General features: G+C 41.4%; 2 protein-coding genes and 1 non-coding gene across 3 annotated transcripts in view; 2 read left to right on the plus strand and 1 right to left on the minus strand.

The window, feature by feature from the left end:
- The window catches only part of LOC126367801 (dnaJ homolog subfamily C member 1), a 215,951-nt gene that overhangs the window by 36,145 nt on the left and 159,696 nt on the right, over positions 1–20,110 (plus strand). The window lies entirely within an intron of this gene.
- The window catches only part of LOC126367734 (hemocytin), a 66,584-nt gene that overhangs the window by 28,698 nt on the left and 17,776 nt on the right, over positions 1–20,110 (minus strand). Inside the window, exons 17-38 of the mRNA XM_050011409.1 lie at positions 19,097–19,316; positions 18,810–18,980; positions 18,552–18,688; positions 17,525–17,643; positions 16,912–17,062; positions 16,022–16,200; positions 14,449–14,629; positions 13,790–13,920; positions 12,866–12,986; positions 12,294–12,434; positions 11,300–11,549; positions 10,686–10,814; positions 9,259–9,476; positions 8,651–8,809; positions 7,697–7,898; positions 6,336–6,560; positions 5,726–5,779; positions 4,478–4,516; positions 3,682–3,738; positions 3,477–3,598; positions 2,348–2,494; positions 846–1,063 (exon numbers count right to left, since the gene is read on the minus strand). Coding sequence (XP_049867366.1) covers positions 846–1,063; positions 2,348–2,494; positions 3,477–3,598; positions 3,682–3,738; positions 4,478–4,516; positions 5,726–5,779; positions 6,336–6,560; positions 7,697–7,898; positions 8,651–8,809; positions 9,259–9,476; positions 10,686–10,814; positions 11,300–11,549; positions 12,294–12,434; positions 12,866–12,986; positions 13,790–13,920; positions 14,449–14,629; positions 16,022–16,200; positions 16,912–17,062; positions 17,525–17,643; positions 18,552–18,688; positions 18,810–18,980; positions 19,097–19,316 — 3,371 coding nt within the window. The remainder of the gene's footprint in view (positions 1–845; positions 1,064–2,347; positions 2,495–3,476; positions 3,599–3,681; positions 3,739–4,477; positions 4,517–5,725; positions 5,780–6,335; positions 6,561–7,696; positions 7,899–8,650; positions 8,810–9,258; positions 9,477–10,685; positions 10,815–11,299; positions 11,550–12,293; positions 12,435–12,865; positions 12,987–13,789; positions 13,921–14,448; positions 14,630–16,021; positions 16,201–16,911; positions 17,063–17,524; positions 17,644–18,551; positions 18,689–18,809; positions 18,981–19,096; positions 19,317–20,110) is intronic.
- Positions 15,071–15,143, plus strand: Trnaa-agc (transfer RNA alanine (anticodon AGC)). The gene has a single exon. It is a non-coding gene; the product is annotated as a tRNA-Ala (tRNA).

Raw genomic sequence — 20,110 nt, forward strand, 5'->3', positions numbered from 1 at the left:
TGTTAGTGACATCGTAACGAATACTCAGAGGGATGATTCAGACCATGATTCTGAGTTAATATCAAGTGGAATTTTCCGTCGCAAAATTCATGTTACTATTTTAGTTTTTTTAATTATTTTTAATTCTATACTTTTGCGATGGAAAATTCCACTTGATATTAACTCAGAATAATCAGCTGAATCATTCCTCTCAGTATTCGTTACGATGTCACTTACACCCCATACAAGTACATACAGTAGCCATACAAGTAGGTATGGGTGTTAGTGACACTGTAACGAATACTGAAAGGGATGATTCAGACCATGATTCTGAGTCGATATCAAGTGGAATTTCCTGTCGGAGAAGTCATGAAAATTTTAGAGCTTATTTAAATTATTTTCCGTTCCATACTTTTGCGACGGAAAATTCCACTTGATATCAACTCAGAATTATGGCCTGAATCATTCCTCAAAGTTTTCGTTACGATGTCACTAACACCCTGTATAAATAAGTATAGTAGTAGTTTATGGTACGTATTCTATTAATTTTATTGTAGAATACGTATGGTACGTAAACTACTACTATACTTATTTATGGTATATTTTATTTAAGATGGCAGGTTTTTTTTTCATTTTGTTGTATTGCGCCATCCCGCGCTCTAATGCATAAACTTCTTTCACCCTTAAGTTGCTTGGCAGAAATTGCTGTTTAGCAATAAGGCCGCCTATTGTGCTCATTTTATTCGTCTGTACATGTTGCAATAAAAAATTGTCGAATGATTGATTGATTCCTATCTGTCGAGACAGAAACTGAGCTAATACCCCTCAAAGGACCAACACCTAACCGGGGTCGGAAGATGACTAACCCCTCAGGACTGCACTCAGGTGGCGGCGTGGCAGTGTTCCTTGTGACAATAACGGCAGGCGTGGTGGTGGCAAGCCCACCCATGCTCTCTGGAACGGTGGCGGCGGTGACAACTGGCTGTTCCATCACGGTGGAGGCTTCACAGTCTGATGTGTCGCAGTGTAGGTCGTTGTTCAAGCACTGGCACTTCTTGCACCCACTCGTTACTACGCCTCCGGGCTGGAATTGAAGAATTAAGAAATTACGATAAGTACTAAATAAGAATCAAGATATAAGTATCATGTGTTCCGTACTTCTTTTAAAACCAATTGTCACAAGCACAAGACGGTTATTTCTAGTTCGTAATTTATGTATTTCTATTCATCCAAATCGATAGCTAATTTGAATTTTGGATATGATCAAAACGCTTTGTAAAGTGCACTAATGAAACGCACACGACAGTGCTGCCAACGTGAAGAGACTGAACTACGTCACTCTCTCATTGCATTCTCAAGACTTTTCAAGTCGAATCACAACGGCTCAACGAGCTCATACGCCTTCTAGGCTTTTATATTTCCCAAAAGAGCTCAATTACTCCAAATTATCGACACAAGACAAGTGAAATCTTACACACAAGGACTATATACACTGCCTGTGGTGAACGAGACCGGGGCGCCCCGAAATCCAGCAGATGAGGAGCTTCAGGTCAGTCCAATTTTCTCTCTTTAGCTATCGAAGTCAAAATCCCTAACATCATGTTTTCGGAAGATAAAAAATAATAATAAAATAAAATTGCCAGTAACAATTAGGCTAGGGTGACGGGGTTGAGTATTTGGGTAGGCTGGTATTCCACCTCACAATCCACGCGATGAGAAGAAGAGTAACAATTTTCATTTTAATCTAAGAACTAATTAGGTTATAAATGAAATATGGGCAAAAGAGAATGGCTCAGCTTGTGCTGTTATGGAACCATCCACGTTTCTTTCTTTCTTTCTTTCTTACTATCCAGCCGGTTTTCAGACATTTCCTCTTAGATCACAAAGTCCAGTACATACACGTGTTAGTGACATCGTAACGAATACTGAGGGGGATGATTCAGACCATAATTCTGAGTTGTGAGTCGGAAAATTGATGAAACTTTTAGTGGTTTTTTTTTATTATTTTCCGTTCCATACTTTTGCGACAGAAAATTCCACTTGATATCAACTCAGAATCATGGCCTGAATCATCCCTCAAACTACCGTTACGATATCACTAACACCTGTATATCTATGAAAGCAAGAGTTTTCAGTTGTAGATCGTCCGTAAGTCTGGAACGTAGATATGTAATGGTACGGTCTTAGAGCAAGCATTATGTACAGTCATGAGCAATATAATGTACCCACTTTAGTACTCTGTCGCACTAACATATTTGACATTAAGTGAGACTTACAGTTCAATTTGTCAAAAAAGTTAATGTGACATGGTACCAAAGTGTATACATATTAATGCTCGTGACCGTATGTGTATGTTTTATTACTTTACCTTGACAAGTTGTCCTTCGAAGTAACAAGTGCAGTCTTTAACCGGCACACAAGTGTGACCATCGCGCCAGAGCATGCCTTTCTCACACGGAGCCTTGGTGCAGCCCGCGGCGCACTCCTTTATCTCTTTATTCACGGTTTTGATAGACTGTAAAAATTATTACTTTGATCAAATATGTACGTATTCCTATACTGCACGATCCCGCTATATCATATAACTTTTAATATAGAATAGAATAGAATAACTTTATTTCCAGAACAGTGCAGTACAATAGTAGAGAAGATAAAGAAAAGTATACAAATCAAAAATACACTGCCAGGGAAAAGGGACTGACTCAGCATGTTGTTGCGAAGGGTAGTAGAAATACCACTCTTAGCAACACTGATATTCTGCCAGTACCTAAGTTACGCTTATAAATACTTTGAACTATCGTTCCAACAAAAAGTGTCGGGATTTACTTACAATAAATAAGAAAATAAGCAAATACATATAATTATGAAGAAAATATATGAAAGTATTAGTCAAAGGTATATACCCTATAACCAAAGGTTGACTGGAAGAAATAACTACTAAGGCCGCCTATTTCCCTTTTGTCGGTGTATTGTGTGCAATAAAATATTTGTTATGCTAAATTCAAGGTCAAGAGTACGCAAAGTATACTCAGAACGCACCAGCGAATGACAGAAAGAGTACAGACTAGTACGAAAGAGACAAAACAGAAACATTTACTATTCTGAAGGTTGTCGTACGCACTCAAAAAACACGCTTTAACGCAAATAGTATAATTAAGAACATAAAGGTCAGCTTCTTTCGCTCCGATTTAGTGGTCCGATTATATTGCTGAGGGACTTTGATGTTAGTTTCTGGAATTAAATGTACAAAAAATAGGTAAGTTGAGTGCTGGTTTTGTTTAGTGCTAGTTTTGTTTAGTGCTAGTTTTGTTTAGTGTTAGTTTTGTTTAGTGCTAGTTTTGTTTAGTTCTAGTTTTATTTGTGCTAGTTTTGTTTAGTGTTAGTTTTGTTTAGTGCTACTTTTGTTTAGTGTTAGTTTTGCTTAGTGCTACTTTTGTTTAGTGCTAGTTTTGTTTAGTTTTAGTGTTAGCTAGGACGTCAATTTAAGGACAACGCACCTGTTGTTGCAAGCACTCTCCCTCCTTCTTCAAGGTATTCTTGTAGTGGTGGCATAACTGGTTGCAAGGATACGCGCATTCAGAATACGTCTGGCCAGGCGGACATAGGTCCGTTTTTGGTTCTAAGTAAAAGAAAAAAGATGCAGTTGAATGAGAACCGTCTTTAAAAGTCGATTGGTGTAATATAGTTTTAAATAACACTCACCAGGGATATGAGTAGTGACCTTTACAGTTGCAGAAGTAGACAGAGTATGTGTGACGGCTGTAAAGAAAAAAATATGTACAAATCTGTTACACCACTTCTGTTCTGAAGCTGTAATAAGTGATGGTATGGTAGCTTATATACATAAACATAAACAGCCTATATACGTCCCACTGCTGGGCACACGCCTCCCCTCTATCAACCGGAGAAAGTATGGAGCATACTTCACCACGCTGCTCCACTGCGGGTTGGTGGAGGTATTTGGGCTAGTAGTCCGGAACCAATGGCTTAGCGTGCCTTCCGAAAAACGGAATCATCATACTTTTTCGGACAATCAGGTGATTCAAGCCTGCAATGTCCTTGCCCAACAAAGGACAGAGTGATTGCGACAATGTCCCCATCGGGATCGAACCCGGACCTCCAGATCGTGAGCCCAGCACTCTAACCACTAGACCACGGAGGCTGTTAGCTTATAACTAATATATAAAGTTAACTTTTAAATTCAATGAGGAACTTTCCAGGCTACGTTCCTCAAACAAAGTACAGATGGCGCTGTTCAGATTTTCCTTCGTTTAACCTTCTAACTTCATGGATAACAGACATATGCATCTGTTATTTTTGTTTTTGGGTATAAATGATGATCCTTTATATTAACTACTCCTTTTATAAACTAAAAATTGCCATGAAGAGACTTTCTGTTTTGATTGACACTGCCTCGATGTTCAACACAGCTGTGTCTATACATCGATTAGTCGTTACCTCAAAGGCATAGAATTAGAATTAGGATGTCAGTACGAACCTGTTTTAGATGTTGTATATTCTTCTTCTTCTATGATAACTGCAAGTAAAGAAATGTAAGAAAAAATAAAGTAGGTATCTTTATTATTTAGAAAATTAGTGATATTGATGCTACTTCCAGCAGACACCTCGTAATTTTACTTTAAGTTATAGCTGTAATTCTTATTTCAAATTCTTATCCGCCGAAAAGGAAAGAGACGGATTATTGACAAGTGTAAATTTTAAAAAGAATGAATGTTTACCCGGACGAATAAAATAGGCATCAGGCTGATATGCAACCCGTTTGACGTGTGCAGTGAACTTAATTCTGTCGGGTTATTGACCAATATAAATTTTAAGGAGGGTCAAATTACTGTCTCAAAAAGACTTGTGTTCCATAAATTTTATATTTGTCGATAACCCGTCTCTTTCCTTTTCGGCGGATAAGAAAATGACAGGTATATAACTTAAAATAAAATTAGATGGTGTGTATTGAAATCAGCACCAATGTCTGATAAAATAGAATACACAATGTAACATGCACATAATATGTAATGATTCTGATACGCCTGATTCTGAAGATGTTGAAACTATCCACGACAATGGCCCCGATTCCTGCAGACAACTCCTAATTTTATTTTAAGTTATACCCGTCATTTTCTTATCCGCCGAAAATTAAAGGGACGGATGATTGTGAACAAATTAATTTTAAAACGAATGTATAACCCTGGCGAATAAAATAGGCATCTCGTTCATAAGCAATCCGTTTGACGTGCTGTCTACTTAACTCTGTCGGGTTATTGGCCGATGTAAAATTTTTAGACGGTTGTTTTAGATTTGTGCTTAAAATTGACGTGTGTTCCATAAATTTTATGCCTGTCGATTACCCGTCCCTTTCTTTTTCAGCGGATAAGAAAATGACAGATATATAACTTAAAATAAAATTGGATGGCGTCTGCAGGAAGTATTGATGTACCTACTTATGGTAATAGGCTCGCTTATATAGGCCCTGTTACATAGGACTTAAACATAGCTGGCGAAGAGTGGGTGTACATATACCATACACCTCTAGCTGCCTACCCCTTCAGGGATACAGGCGTGATGTTAGTTTTAAGTACCTACTCATTACAAAAAGTACACACCTGCTTTACCCGATATAACCTTAGGGAAGTAAGTACCTACGGGATAACATTTTTATGTTCTTGAATACTGCAAGGAAAGCAATCAAAGAATTTCGTATAAAATACTTAAATAAAATAAATGTACACACCCGGTGTAGTTGATACAATCTTCGCAGGAGGGATAGTAGGTATTTCTGTGACGACTGTAAGTAAAGAAATGGCACATTTAAAATCGCTACAAATGCAACGAAAGCAAGACTCAGCGAATCTACGTAGACAAATACCCAGCGTTTATTGGGCGAAGCTCGCGTTACTTGTCGCGTTTACGTATACATGCCTCAAGTGGAAGGGGTCTAAAAAGGCCTTTACATCACTAATTGAAGAGCCACGCGCTTATTGGTGTAGCATTCTCCATGCTACTTTTTTTGGGCAGTGGTTTCCCTCTTGCGTTCCGCCCCGCGATATTCTAAAAGTCAATTTTAAATAAATGTCTTCTGACAGAAGGTGTCAACGGCCCCGTGCGCCTAGCACAATGTTGTCTATAGGTATACTTTGATGAATTAGTAAGAAAGCGAAGAATAAGAAAGAAACTTGATAAAATGTTTCATACGTCGTGTAGGTATTTGAAGATCCCGTGTCAGTGTCCCTGAGGCTCTTCCTCCCGACAGTCATGACGACACAGTGCCAGTCGCAGATCATTATCTTAGGAGTATACCAAGTCCCTACATCGTTGGACATTGCCTATTCTATGGTACTTACCCTGAGGCTCTCCACACTCAGGCCTGACAGTCATGACGATGGCAGGCCAGTCGCAGACCATAGTTTTAGGGTTGTACCAGGTTCCAGCGGCACACTCCTTCAGTACCGCGTGTTTCTTGCCCAACATATTGCCAGGCTCTGGGGTACACTCGTAGAACTTGCCGCAGTCGGTTGGATGGGGGTGGTTCGGGTGCTCTGAGTCCATACATTGGAATGGCTCTTCAACTGCAAATGAGTTTTTTTTATTGGAAATAGATCTAAGTTGAATTGATTGCTGATAGCATAGTGGGGAATAGTCGATAAAATAAATTGCCCAAGATTTTCTACACGGGTCTGATTAAAATTGGAGCTAGGAAATACGCACAAAGAAAGTTAGATACCACAACATCAGACCTGCATCCCCGAAGGGTTAGGCTGACGTGCATAGTACGTACTACCTTGCTAACTATGTTACTTTACATAAAACATAAACATAAACAGCCTATACGTATACGTCCTACTGCTGGGCACAGGCCTTCCCTCAATTAACCGGAGGGGGTATGGAGCATACTCCACCACGCTGCTCCAATGCGGGTTGGTGGAGGTGTTACTTTATGAGTTTGAATTCATGTTTGGATCATAGATATTGATATCACGAGGTTTCCAGGATTTGTACCTGGTTAATGGCAATAAGCTCGCTCCCTATTACATGGGACTTAAACATAGTCGTGCTAAAAGTTAAATAAGTTCGCGTTGAATATTACCCGATACTTTGGATAATATTGGGTGTTTGAAAATTTAAACGGCGATTTAACACCAACCGAACGAGCTGGTGATCCTTCTCAATTGCTATCTAACTTTAAAAAACCTAAACTTAAAAAACATTAAAAACAACCTTAAAAAGCTATATCTAAGCAACATATAAAGAATATATCATACATACCTATTCATTAACTACACATGCATTCTCTCTAACACACACACATACGGTTAGTGGAAGCTGTCATAACAATGGCAGCTTCCGACACCAAGAGGGCTTAGAATCTCGTAGGTCTAACCAAACACATATCCACATGCACACATACTTATGTACACGACATATGTGTTGTCTTAAAACTAATATAATTAATAACAATGGAAATAAATAATAAATTTAAAGAAAAACTGTTGAAAAAAAACACATCACTGTTTAAAAATAATAAGTAAAACAATTTCTAGAACAAGATATAATGAAGCGATGGCATGCCAGGACAAACCCAAGACGGTTTATTGGTATGTCTGCATTATTCCATGTATATGTAAATTTTTTTGGTTAAATAAAATAAAAATTCTAGCAGGTTATAATAAGTTAGAAACTACAAGTAGGGTCAGTAAATCCATACCAGTTCTCCCTTTCATACACTCGCAGAACACCCGTATCTCGAAGTCCGGACAAGTTTGTCCAGTCTCCTTGCAATAGAAGCCTTTCTCCAGGCTGCACTCGCCATCATTGATGCCGGCTGCTTTCAGAGACAGGTGATTCTTCGTGCTACGACACTCGATTTTGGTCATGTCCGATGTTGCGCACATGGGGGAGCCGATTGTCTGGGTGAATGTAGAAACTCAATCAATTAGTAATTCTTTATTGCACATATAAACTAATAAGACAGTAACAAACCGATAGAAATGCAGAATAGGCGGTCATATTGCAAAACTGCAGTTTCTGCCAGGAAATCTTAGGGTATTTTTTTAATAATATAGGCTCGCGTTTGACCACTGTAAGGGATGGAAATGAAAGTATGAGATGTTTGCGATATGTGAGCACATCCGACAAGCAACCGAGCGCACGCGCGTGTATGCAGCTACTATACTACTACCGCGCCGCCGCCGTGCGGCGCGAGGGCCCAAGATAGGTACTCATACAAAAAAACCTACGTCTGTACGTGTAATTGCTTTCCATGTGTGCTCATAGACTTTATTATAAGAAAATAATGATGTGAAGCTATAAAGGTGACAAAATACACAAGATCACGCCTATTTCCCATCAGGGCAGGCAGAGACGTTTTCTTACACTTCTATTAAATTTTCATTCGCACTACAAAGTACCTACTTATAATTATAATATATCTAGACTGTAGTGGTGCGTCGCTTACAGACCACAATCTCGAAATCGAACTGTGTCTGGAATCGATCGCTTTTATCGATAAGGCCGCCTTTGCCCACTTTAACTTTTTTTTTGTATCTGTTCTGTGTGCAAATAGTGTTTATTCATTCGTTCTGTACTTTCTTTGCGCAAAATTGTGTAAAGTGAAGAGACCTTTGCAGCACCGGGAGTTGGGACAAGATATTCTACTCACCAGCTCTTTAGGCAAAGGCAGAGGCTCCTTTTCCACGGATTGTCCGTTGGGGCTGGTCTGCGGGAACCCTCTGTTTACCCAGGGCGTCCATCCGTCCACACACTTCAGCTGCTCATCGTTACTGAACGGCGTCGTTGGAGATGCTGGTGTTACTGATGGCTGAAGAAAGGAGTGATTTTTTTTGTATAAATGCAAACATAAATTCGGCCTATTTGACGTCAGCGAAAAACAACAGATTAACTCCGACCACCACAACACCTATTACCATTACCACTGCGGCTTCCGTGGTGCAGTGGTTTGAGCGTTGGGCTCACGATCCGGAGGTCCCGGGTTCAATTCCCGGTGGGAACACATCACGAAAATAACTTTGTGATCCCTAGATTGATTATAGGACATTACAGGCTGATCACCTGATTGTCCGAAAGAAAGATGATCCGTGCTTCGGAAGGCCCGTTAAGCCGTTGTTCCCGGTTATTACTTACTGATGTAAGTTAGTAGTCGTTACATGAGCCATCTCAGGAGCCTTTGGCGGCTCAATAGTAACCTTGACATCAGAGTTGATGGGGTTGGTAATCCACCTCACAAACCACACGATAGAATAGACTTACCACTGCTGTGGAACACGCTTGGCCAGTGCAAACAACTTTCTTTTGCGAACATCTGCAAGTATGACAGGCGTCTTCCTCTGTGATCTCTCCTTCTAGCACCTCATGACCGTTGGGCAAAGTCAAGCACACTCGGCGACATTTGTTGCGCGGCACACAGCTTGTATACGAACTGTTCTGGTACACTTGGCCTTCTGCACAGGTCTTCTTCGGCTTGCAACCTGAGGATGTAAGGATGTATTTTTATTATTTGACTTTGATTGGAATATCTTGTCAAAGTCTCAGTAGTTTCCTAGGTCAAAGATAAATTGTGACATTCTGATTACTAAATAATGACTGATCTAAAACTGACAAAAAACGTTTTCTTTTCCTATTTAACTTATTTATAAATAAAAATGTATGTAATGTAATGTAAATTGCGTCATTTTGTCACGTTTTTCTATGACGTCACAGGTTGCTTTTTGATACAAATTCCAGAGTAATTTCGTGTTTTGACGTTTAGTAAAAAGTAACTAATTTGACCAGTTGGAAACTACCCTACGTATGTATGACCTCAATACTAGGGGAGTATGAGCCCCTGATGAGCAAGTGTTGTGTCATAGTTGAGGGGTACCTAATGACTCCAGAGGCGCTCTTCACCACTAGACTTAGAGGTGAACTGTAGCATAAAGCGTCGATCACAATAGATCTTATTGGTCGCAGCGTTTCTCGATATTTACTACAAAACCGCCGCTGTAGGTTGCAGGGCGCGACAAATAACGCGGACTCCCATTAATAGAAATAACGCCGCGCTGTCTATTCAGATTAACATCATATGTCATTTAGTCGCCCATGTCCCTGGGGCTGGGAAAAACCTTTTCTTTTTATCCACTTTAATATACTAGTTATGATTTTCATAAATAAGGACTTATTGTAGATTAGCCACTAATGGCATTATATTCTTGGCCAGACAAATGACGAGTGCTGAGGGGTTTCTTAAAAGAACGTATAGGGCCCTGTGCCGAGGTTTTTTTTGCAGCTTCTTTTCCCCGGCTATACAGGTTGTTTTTTTTATTTATGTAGTTTTTTTTATATTGTAGATTTGCCGCAGATGACATTAACTACTGGGCTGGACAAGCGCTGAAGGCTCTCACCCGTTTAAGAAAACAGCCCTGAGGGTGCCCATTTGGGCGCGAACCTCGGCTCAGGGCATCGTCTGAGCGGAAAAATATTTGCAAGAATTAATCGACGCTGGTGCGTCGATAGCGATAAGCGCTGATTGAGGGAAATCGTCGACCACGCTGGCGGGGTTGGTATCGGGGATTAGTTTTAGGCGGATGAGACGTTCGTTATGTAAAAATTGACGATTCAAAATGTAACTATGTTACCTATTGAATAAAGATATTTTTGAAATTTGAATTTGGGTCTCACCCTCAAAATATACCACCAACCTTCAACACAAGAGTCCCGTTCGCAGATGGCCTGTATCTCGACGTAGTCGACCGTGTTGTCGCAAGTCTCGAGCGGACACGACGACATGCAGTCGTCGTAGTTGGAACATTCCTCGTCACACTGCATCGCTGTAACAATAACGTTGTTGATTAAGAATCGTTCGTTGTCTGAGAAAGAGTAAAAGGTGAAAATTCGACAGCCAACAGGAGTAAACAATCAAGCCATAAAGGGTAGCTTAGCTTGATCATCAAGTCAATTTGCGTGAACAATTGGGTCGTATACTAGGTTCAAGATATATTATGAAAATCTGATTACTAAATAAAGACAGATATAAAACTAACGAAAAATATTTTCTTTATTTACGAATTTTATCTACTAAACATCACTGTATTCTGAAGAATTTCAGAGAAACATACTTATTTTCATGTTTCATACTTTTTAGAACGTGATTTCCCGTAGTCGGATTTTAGTTTTTAAACTTATATTTTTTACAACTCTATCAAGCGAGTATTCTGACCAATTTAATATGATTCTGACTAACAGATCTGTCGACCCTTTGAATACCACTTTCTCCGCCTCGAACTATACTAGTGTTTCAGTTTCCAATACTCACGACACATCTCCTGCGTTCTCCACTTGAAGGACACTCCGCGACTGGCACACAGCTGCGCGTACGTCGCGAGCGCGGTGCATGCGCACTCGCAATCGTCGCCCGAGTCGCACGCGCACGCGTCTTTCTCGCAGCGCTCTATGAAGCCTGAAGGCGGGACCTCAGTGTGGCACAGCGTAAACGGATACCGTTTTAAAGCTCCGCATTTGGTCACCGCCCATTCCTTGCGCTGGGGTCGTTGTTCGCAATGATCCTGCGCAAATATAGAATTGATTTATTATTTTACTACATGACCAGGTGAATTTCGTACCACCTATGCTTTTTCATACCGTTTAAACATTCCCTGAATTACGACAAACATTTCAAAATCAAAATCAGATAAATCGGCCCAGCCGATCTCGAGTTTTAGCGAGACTAACGAATAGAAATTGATTTTATATATAGAAGATTTGACATGTTGAGTGTGTAAATATTTGTCTTGCATTGCACAGGCTATGAAGAGCGCAATTTATTATTAATTACATATATTACTTCACATTTTAGGCTACTGCTGGACAAGCTAGACGAAGGGGAAATAGTTCGCGTAAAAGATTTTGGAATAGTTGTAGGAAATGGTATTTTAAACAACATACTTAAAAGTTGGGGGAGGGGATCTGGGGGTATGTAAACCTCCCTTTCTTTTAGGTATTTGTTTGTATCTCAAAAACTATAAACATAACATTACAATTTTCTATAGGTCTTGGACAACACTTAATATATAATATACTTACTTTTAACAGACCTGGAGGTATATAGCGCATAGAGTGGGGCGTGTATAGTCGTTTATATGACAATCTTTGAAGGACTGAGATTTTGGACTTGTTATAGATATCCAGTTGCAATTTTCACAAACGTATCCTAACGAGTAATTCATTATTTATCCATATTTACAGTTCCATCCGAGTGCAGATTTTTTCGTGATTTATTTGCCACAGTCTTTAACAGATTTGCAAGTTACCTCAACATGCTTCGGCTTGGGACAGGTGGTCTTAAGTTTCCAGGAGTCGACGAAGATGAGCGCTGATGACTCGGTGCCGCCGCTCGGCGTCTGGTAGTCGTCGCGCATGTCGTTGTTGTAATTGCCACATAGACCTTTTACCTGGAGAGAGTGATGGTCAATTTAAATAACTATAACATTTAGAAGAAGAAATATTTCTCCAATCTCTAGTATCACTTCTTCTTTTCGAGTCGGCAGAATTATACAGTACCGTCACAATATTTAGCTACGGAAATAGCATTGTCAGCAGCCAGCATCAATTCCTCCCCGCATGCCGGTGGCAGGGCATGAGGTGTTCCATGTTTTGAGGAATCGTTCCACACTCACACTCCAATTTGGAATTTCCTATGAATCCCCACTTGGACAAGTTTTCCTTACTCCGACCCACCTGGGGTGGAGGTAGTTAAAAGTCACAAAAAGTCAGTGGTGGGTGAATGCTCCTCCCCGTTCTGGCAAATTGGTATTGGACGTAGCTGATGGCACTAGGAACATGTGACGTCACGAGGTCTTGGTGCCATTTATTTTTAACTTACCCTGCCTTGCCACATGGGGTCGACTTTGACGTACACTCGCATGCCGCGGTCCCATTGTAAACTCATGCCCATAGATGGAACGTCCAGGAACATGTAAACTCCAGCAGTCCTCAGTTTGATCCTATAAATGTATGGCTTGTTAAGGAAAGCAATTTTCTAATAAAATACTTGGGATTACTCCCAGAGGAGAGGAGCTCGGTGGCGCAGCGGTAAACGCGCTCGGTCTGCGATTGTTGAAGTTAAGCAACTTTCGCAAAGGCCGGTCATAGGATGGGTGACCACAAAAAAAATGTTTTCATCTCGGGCTCCTCCGTGTTTCGGAAGGCACGTTAAGCCGTTGGTCCCGGCTGCATTAGCAGTCGTTAATAACCATCAATTCGCACTGGGCCCGCGTGATGGTTTAAGGCCCGATCACCCTATCCATCCATAGGGAAGGCCCGTCCCCAGCAGTGGGGACGTTAATGGGCTGATGTTGATGATGATGACTCCCAGAGGGTTGCAAATGTTTCGACGTGTTGCGTATAACCTGACGTCAAAAACGTTGCATACATCTCTACTTGCGAGTAGAGAAAGTTAATGTTTGGTAACTGGCCCCAAGATAGACATAGTTGGTGAAAGAATGGGCTTCTCGTCAGCAACGGGATACAATAAAGCAGGATGTTATTCCACCTTTACGCCATTGCGTATTGCGTTCCTGATTGTACGATCCCATTGAGTCGTTTCTCCGGTTGATATGAGGTTTGTCCCAAATAAAGTTCGGGTTCGGTAAAGGGTGGGCTTCCACCAGAGCGGAGAAAAACGACCGGGACTTAAGACCTGTAGAACTCTTGCACATCTCTGTTTATATTCTCTCCTCTCCGTTTTGGTAGAACTCCACCGTTAATCAATGTTCGTGCAAAGCTACTCTATTAGTGTGCCACTTACCTCTGAAGTTTGGAGAAATCTGGTACAGGGGTCCCTTGCGTGAGAGAGATCACTTCCTGAGATGATCCAGAGCCTACTGTCAGGGTTATCGACTTGGAGCAGGTGGCACCTGTTGTGCCGCATGGAACATTCTGGAATTACAGATAGTTAGACGCTAGTTCTTGAAAGTGCTATTTCGCAGCAGGCCACGAAGACACTACTATATAAAAAATATATATTTCCTATTCAATTTAACAGCCTCCGTGGTCTAGTGGTCCTGGAGGATCTGGAGGTTTGGGTTTGATTACCGATGGCGACATTGTCGAAATCACATTCTGAAACTGTTCTTTGTTTGGTAAGGACATTGCAGGCTTGAATGATCTGATTGTCGGAAAAAGTAAGATGATCTCGTGCTTTGGAGGGCACGTTAATCATTTGGCCCCGGCTATTAGCCGTAAAAACACCTCCACCAACCCGCAGTGGAGCAGCGTGGTGGAGTATGCTCCATACCCTCTACCGTTGATTGAGGGAAGGCCTGTGCCCAGCAGTGGGACGTATATAGGCTATTTATGTTTTTATGTTATTCAATTTCCTATCTTATTGTCTTGTTCTTCTGTGTGGCCTCCTTTATAATAAACAATTTCTATTCTATTCAATAGGGATTATTATAAGATCCTCACCTGAATTTGAACCTCGAACCCGTCCTTCTTGTCCTTCACGCCTTTAGCCAGCAGGTACGTGCAGACGCCTTCAAAGTCGTACTCGGTGCCGTCGAAGGTAGTGACGTGCGAGTCACCCCACGACGTGCACACGCCCGGGCACTTGCGGGTCGAGCACGACCAGTTGCCGCTCTTGCATTCACTGGGTGGATGGAAACATTTAACACAACATAGCACCACGCATATATAGGTAGTGACATCCTAACGAAAACTTTGAGGAGTGATTCAGGCCATGATTCTGAGTTGATAACAATGTTTGAGTTCGGGTTCAGCGAGCAATCATTGGATGGGTATCAAAAAGTTTGTGTTACTGATCCCGTAAATAATGTTGTCTACAGAAACTGAACATAAGAGATGTGTGACTATCTACCCCGGTAAGAATAGCAGGCGTGGCTTTACGTAGAGTTATAGCTATTTAAAACCGGTCATTTACTTCTATGAATTAAGGTTTGTGTAAGTGACCTCAATATCTCTGCAACTGTATGACCAAAAGTGAAAGGCAGAGACGCGTTTAGAATAATTAAATATATCAGGTCCTTCGTGTAGGTAGAATATGTACGAAAGTTCAGTGGAATAAGTCAACGGGGGCGTAGCTCAGATGGTAGAGCGCTCGCTTAGCATGCGAGAGGTACCGGGATCGATACCCGGCGCCTCCAAAACTCGATTTTTGTTGAGACATTTTTGAAATCTTAGTTTATTGATTATCTTACTATTCCAATTGTAATACTACTCACTACTGGCTACACTTCTCTATATAAACAGGAATAGTCGTAAAAACATACCCACTACGTATAAAATCATGCGCGTATGGGGGCGAACGGAATGACACATCACAAAACACGTAAGTGGTTTTCTTTTTAAGTTGTTTTTTTTTCGTATAGGTACTTAGGTTACGTTAGGTTTAGGTTAGGTTTGGCAGTGCGCAGCAGTAACTGCCAGTACTATTCATAGGTGGAGGACAGGAGTCCTAGTACGGCTTTGAAATAGAATACTCTGGGCGCCATCCCTACTCGCGTCTCGCGTCGGATAGAGTACTGCGGGCCGGAAGGCCCGCACCACTGCCCTATTTTTCCCTAAAAAGTAGCAAGGAGAATGCTATAACGAAGTATTTATTGTTTGGGCTATCGTAGTCTGAAATAAATGGTTTATATATTTTTATTGTCAAATAGCATACATACATACAAAAACTCACACCTATTTCCCACCGGGGTAAGCAGAGACTATAGAATTCCATTTGCTTCGATCCTGACACACTTCTCTTGCTTCATCCACATCATCAATCGCTTTATACACGCACGCCGATTCCGAGTAGATAACATAGCAATATTCCTTTTTTAGATGAATTGCTTCTATGGGGTGTTTTAAACCCTATTATTAGTATTATTTGAAAGGAGATGTGAGTCGCAACTTGAACAATTTGTGACAAAACAAAGCAGATTGGCAGATTCTTTTTTCTTATTAATGTTATACCATTGATACGGCTAAGATTATGTACTTAGGTGTTTTTAGTGACCATAGACTAGATTTTCCTCACCATTTATTGCACTCCTCCTGCATGACATGTCCATCAGGGTAGCTCCTTCCACCATGATGGCAGGGGCACTCGGTGGCGCGGACACATTTCTTGGACATGGTGTCGAGAACGAAGCCCTTCTTGCATTGACACCCGGGACGGCACTCCGCTTGAGTGCTTGTTGACGGTAGATGCATGTTCTGGAGGACAAAGGTAACATAACAACATAACATTCACGACTTTATACCAATGGGGTAGCCATGAATTAAATACTCACACCTCACCGAGCTTTCTGTTAGACCAATGTGATAGGTAGTGAGCCATATCGCCGTCTATAACGGTCGAGTCAACTGTGTTAGTGAAAACTGCACTTAAGATAAACTGCACTTTAAAAGGTCACTAACTCAGCATCATGTCTATTTTCAGAGAAACAGACGCTGTTTTTCAGTCGCTCCTTAATTTTCCTCGTCTGTTGGTCCCCGTGAAGCTGACACGACTCATAGTATCATACTAGTACCAAAAGTATACCATACATTACGATATGCCTATATTATGACACACATAATTATACTTTTTTTTGACGTGACTTATTGTAGATTTCCCGCAGATGGCATTAACTACTTGGCCGGACAAATGGGGGGCGGTGAAGGCTCTCACCCGGTACAACGTTTAAGCGTCGTCTGAGAGGAAAAATATTTGAAAGAATTAATCGACCCTAGTGGGTCGATAGCGATAAGCGCTGATTGAGGGAAATCTTCGACCACGCCGGGGTCGGTATCGGGGTCCTGAAGTGTTTGGTGTCGCGAGCTGATTGGCTGCCTCTATGGCTAGAGTAATCGGGTCGTCGGGATAGTATATTACGTCCTACATAATTATACACATACATAGACAATGTTTAAATGGTTTTATACCTTGCAAGTGAGAGGTTCCACACTCTCACAGGTAGTAAACTCCATGTGTTCAGTGGCGCTGCAGGTGCTTCTCAGATCCTCAGCCGGAGGGTAGTTCTGTATGTCGCTATCGGTCGCGGGGATGCACTGCCAGCGTGCGCCTGCGCAGGTGCTGCAGAGACGTTGTAGGGTAAGAGGCAAAAATATCGAAGATAGGATGACATGTGTAACTTTTGATCACTACATAATGACCGGCATACGAAAGTCGTCACATCATAACGAATACTGAGGGGGATGGTTCAGACCATGATTCCGAGTTGTCAAGCGGAATTTCTTTTCGGAAAATTCATGAAAATTTTTGTATTTTTTTTCCATTCCATGGAAAAAACTACCAATTGTAATTGAAAACAATTTAAAAATAAACAAAAAAAAAAAACATGAATTTTGCCCCCCCCCCCCCCCCCCTCCAGTATTCGTTACGATGTCACTAACACCAAATCAAATCAGAATCATTTATTCAACGTAATTATCATGGATAAACTTGTTGAAGGTCAATGAAACATTTTTGAATTTACGTCATTTCGTAAGGTTATATGGCTGAGGAGACCCTGTATATGTTTAATATATTACTTACCATAGTTCCCTTTCCCGCCTGCCCGGCCTGACTTCTTTGTACCCGGGTTCGAACTTCAATCCTTTATGGTAGCAGGGACACATGCCGACAGGCACGCATGTGTTGTGTTCGTCCAGTACCTGGCAATTGTTGATTATTATTATTGAGGAGCTCGGTGGCACAGCGGTTAACGCGCTCGGTCTGCGATTGTTGAAGTTAAGCAACTTTCGCAAAGGCCGGTCATAGGATGGGTAACCACAAAAAAAAAAGTTTTCATCTCGAGCTCCTCCGTGCTTCGGAAGGCACGTTAAGCCGTTGGTCCCGGCCGCATTAGCAGTCGTTAATAACCACAAATCCGCACTGGGCCCGCGTGGTGGTTTAAGGCCCGATCTCCCTATCCATCCATAGGGAAGGCCCGTGCCACCCGCAGTGGGGACGTTAATGGGCTGATGTTGTATTATTAGGCCAGGGTTGATGAGGTTGGTACTCCACCTCACAACCCACACGATAGAAGAAGAAGATTAGGCAGAAATCTATGCAACGTAACGGTGGCGTCAACCTTTTGGTTCTTCTTCTATCGTGTAGATTGTGAGGTGGATGACCAACCTCAGCAACACTAATCTCCTTAGCGTTATCCCGTTTTTCACAGGGTCCGCTTACCTAACCTGAAGATTTGACAGGTCCGGTTTTTTACAGACGAGACTGCCTGTCCGACCTTCCAACGCGAAGGGAAAACCAGCCCAATACAGGTTAGGTCACATACCTCCGAAACGTATTCCTGTGGAAGGAGTTTCCTCACGATGTTTTCCTTTATCGCTGAACAGGTGATAATCATTTATGATCCAAACATGATTCGAAAATAAATTCAAAAATCACTGGTTTAGGTCCGTGCTGAGATTCGAACCTTCAACCTGAAAGTGAGAGTCAAGCGTTCTTCCAACTGGGCTACCACGGTAACCTCAGCAACAGATTTATGAGAACTACTAAGAAAAGCCGTAGAAAACTTTTGTCTTGATAATATTATGGAAAACAAAATAAATTTTCTTACCTGTCCAGGCGGGCAAGCGCATCCCTCCACACAACAAGGCTTGCATGTCCCAGAGCCCTGCGCAGCGGCGTCTGCGCAGGTGCGCAGGCAGCTGTCCGCGCATACTGTGTACTCTTGGCCACCGCCGCAGGACAGCTCTGCGAATATTAGGCACTGGTTACGATATTATTACTTTAATTATTAGATGAATTGCTTCAATGTGGTGTTTTAACTAACCCCCCCCCCATATCGTTATATATAAGATGTCAGTAAACGTACCGCACTCCTTGACGTTGTACCGCCACTGTATGTTAACACCGCTCTTGGCACACGCCATGGCGTAGTCTCCCAGCACGGGGCACAGGCAGCGCGCCGCGTCCTCTGCGCACGCGCACATGTCGTACACGCACGCCGAGTAGTACGGCTCCACGTCCACGAACCAGTGGCATGCTGGGGACAATAATATAAAAGATTTGTGAGAAAGAATTACAAGAAAATTGAAGATTCTTTGTGAAAAAGCTGGAAAATATATTAGGCCAATGAAACAAAAGTCGTAAACCACTTACGTTCAAACAGTTTACTCTTCAGCTTGCTACAATACTTCTCAGCAACCTCCTTATTCTCCACTTTAGCCTTGCAAGGGTGCTCCGGCTCTTGAAGGTCGATATCTTGGCACAGTTCCCTGGTCTTCCACTTGTTGGCGAACGCGTGTGAGGATTGTTCCACGTCACCTTCAGGGGTGAGGAAGTCGTCTTTCTGATTCAGGTTGAAGGTTCCGCAGAGACCCTGGGATTGAAGGAGAAGTTTAGCAGGTGGTATGGAATTCTGTATTGTAAAACGGTTTTGGTAATAAAATGCGGTCTAATATCGACTGATACATCACTATGCTAATGACCGTCACAACACTGGTTTCTGTACTTTGTCAAGTCTAACTCGTACTGCGCATGTACGGTCATGAGCATTAATATGTATACACTTTGGTACCATGTCAAATTAACTTTTTTGACAAATTGAACTGTAAGTCTCACTAAATGTCAAATATGTTAGTGCGACAGAGTCCTAAAGTGGGTACATTATATTGCTCATGACTGTAACTATCTATATTGAAATATAATCCCTAATTGTGCTGAACTAGACGATCTGTTCATCACTATTTGACTTCTCTTTCTTATTCTTCTATTGACCAATAACTTTTCGTTTTGGTATTGTATTAAAGATATGAGCGTAGATTACGAGAACTCCTAGAACAGGGGTTACCACAAAGCGGAAAAAAAGTCAAAAACATTCATTAAAAGTTTACCTTGAACTTTGAAATTACAGGAGACACAGAATTAGGTATACAGTGTTAGAGACATCGTAACGAATACTGAGGGGGATGATTCAGAGCATGATTCTGAGTAGATAATGATACCAACTGAAATTTCCTGTCAGAAAATTCATGAAAATTTTAGCGGTTTATTTTTCATTATTTTCAGTTCCATTTTACAAACTTTTGCGACTGAAAAATCAACTCAGAAATCAGAATCATTTATTCAACGTAATTATCACGGATAAACTTGTTGAAGGTCAATGTAACATTT

Source organism: Pectinophora gossypiella, chromosome 6, assembly GCF_024362695.1.
Source record: "Pectinophora gossypiella chromosome 6, ilPecGoss1.1, whole genome shotgun sequence".
NCBI classification, from domain to species: Eukaryota; Metazoa; Arthropoda; class Insecta; order Lepidoptera; family Gelechiidae; genus Pectinophora; species Pectinophora gossypiella.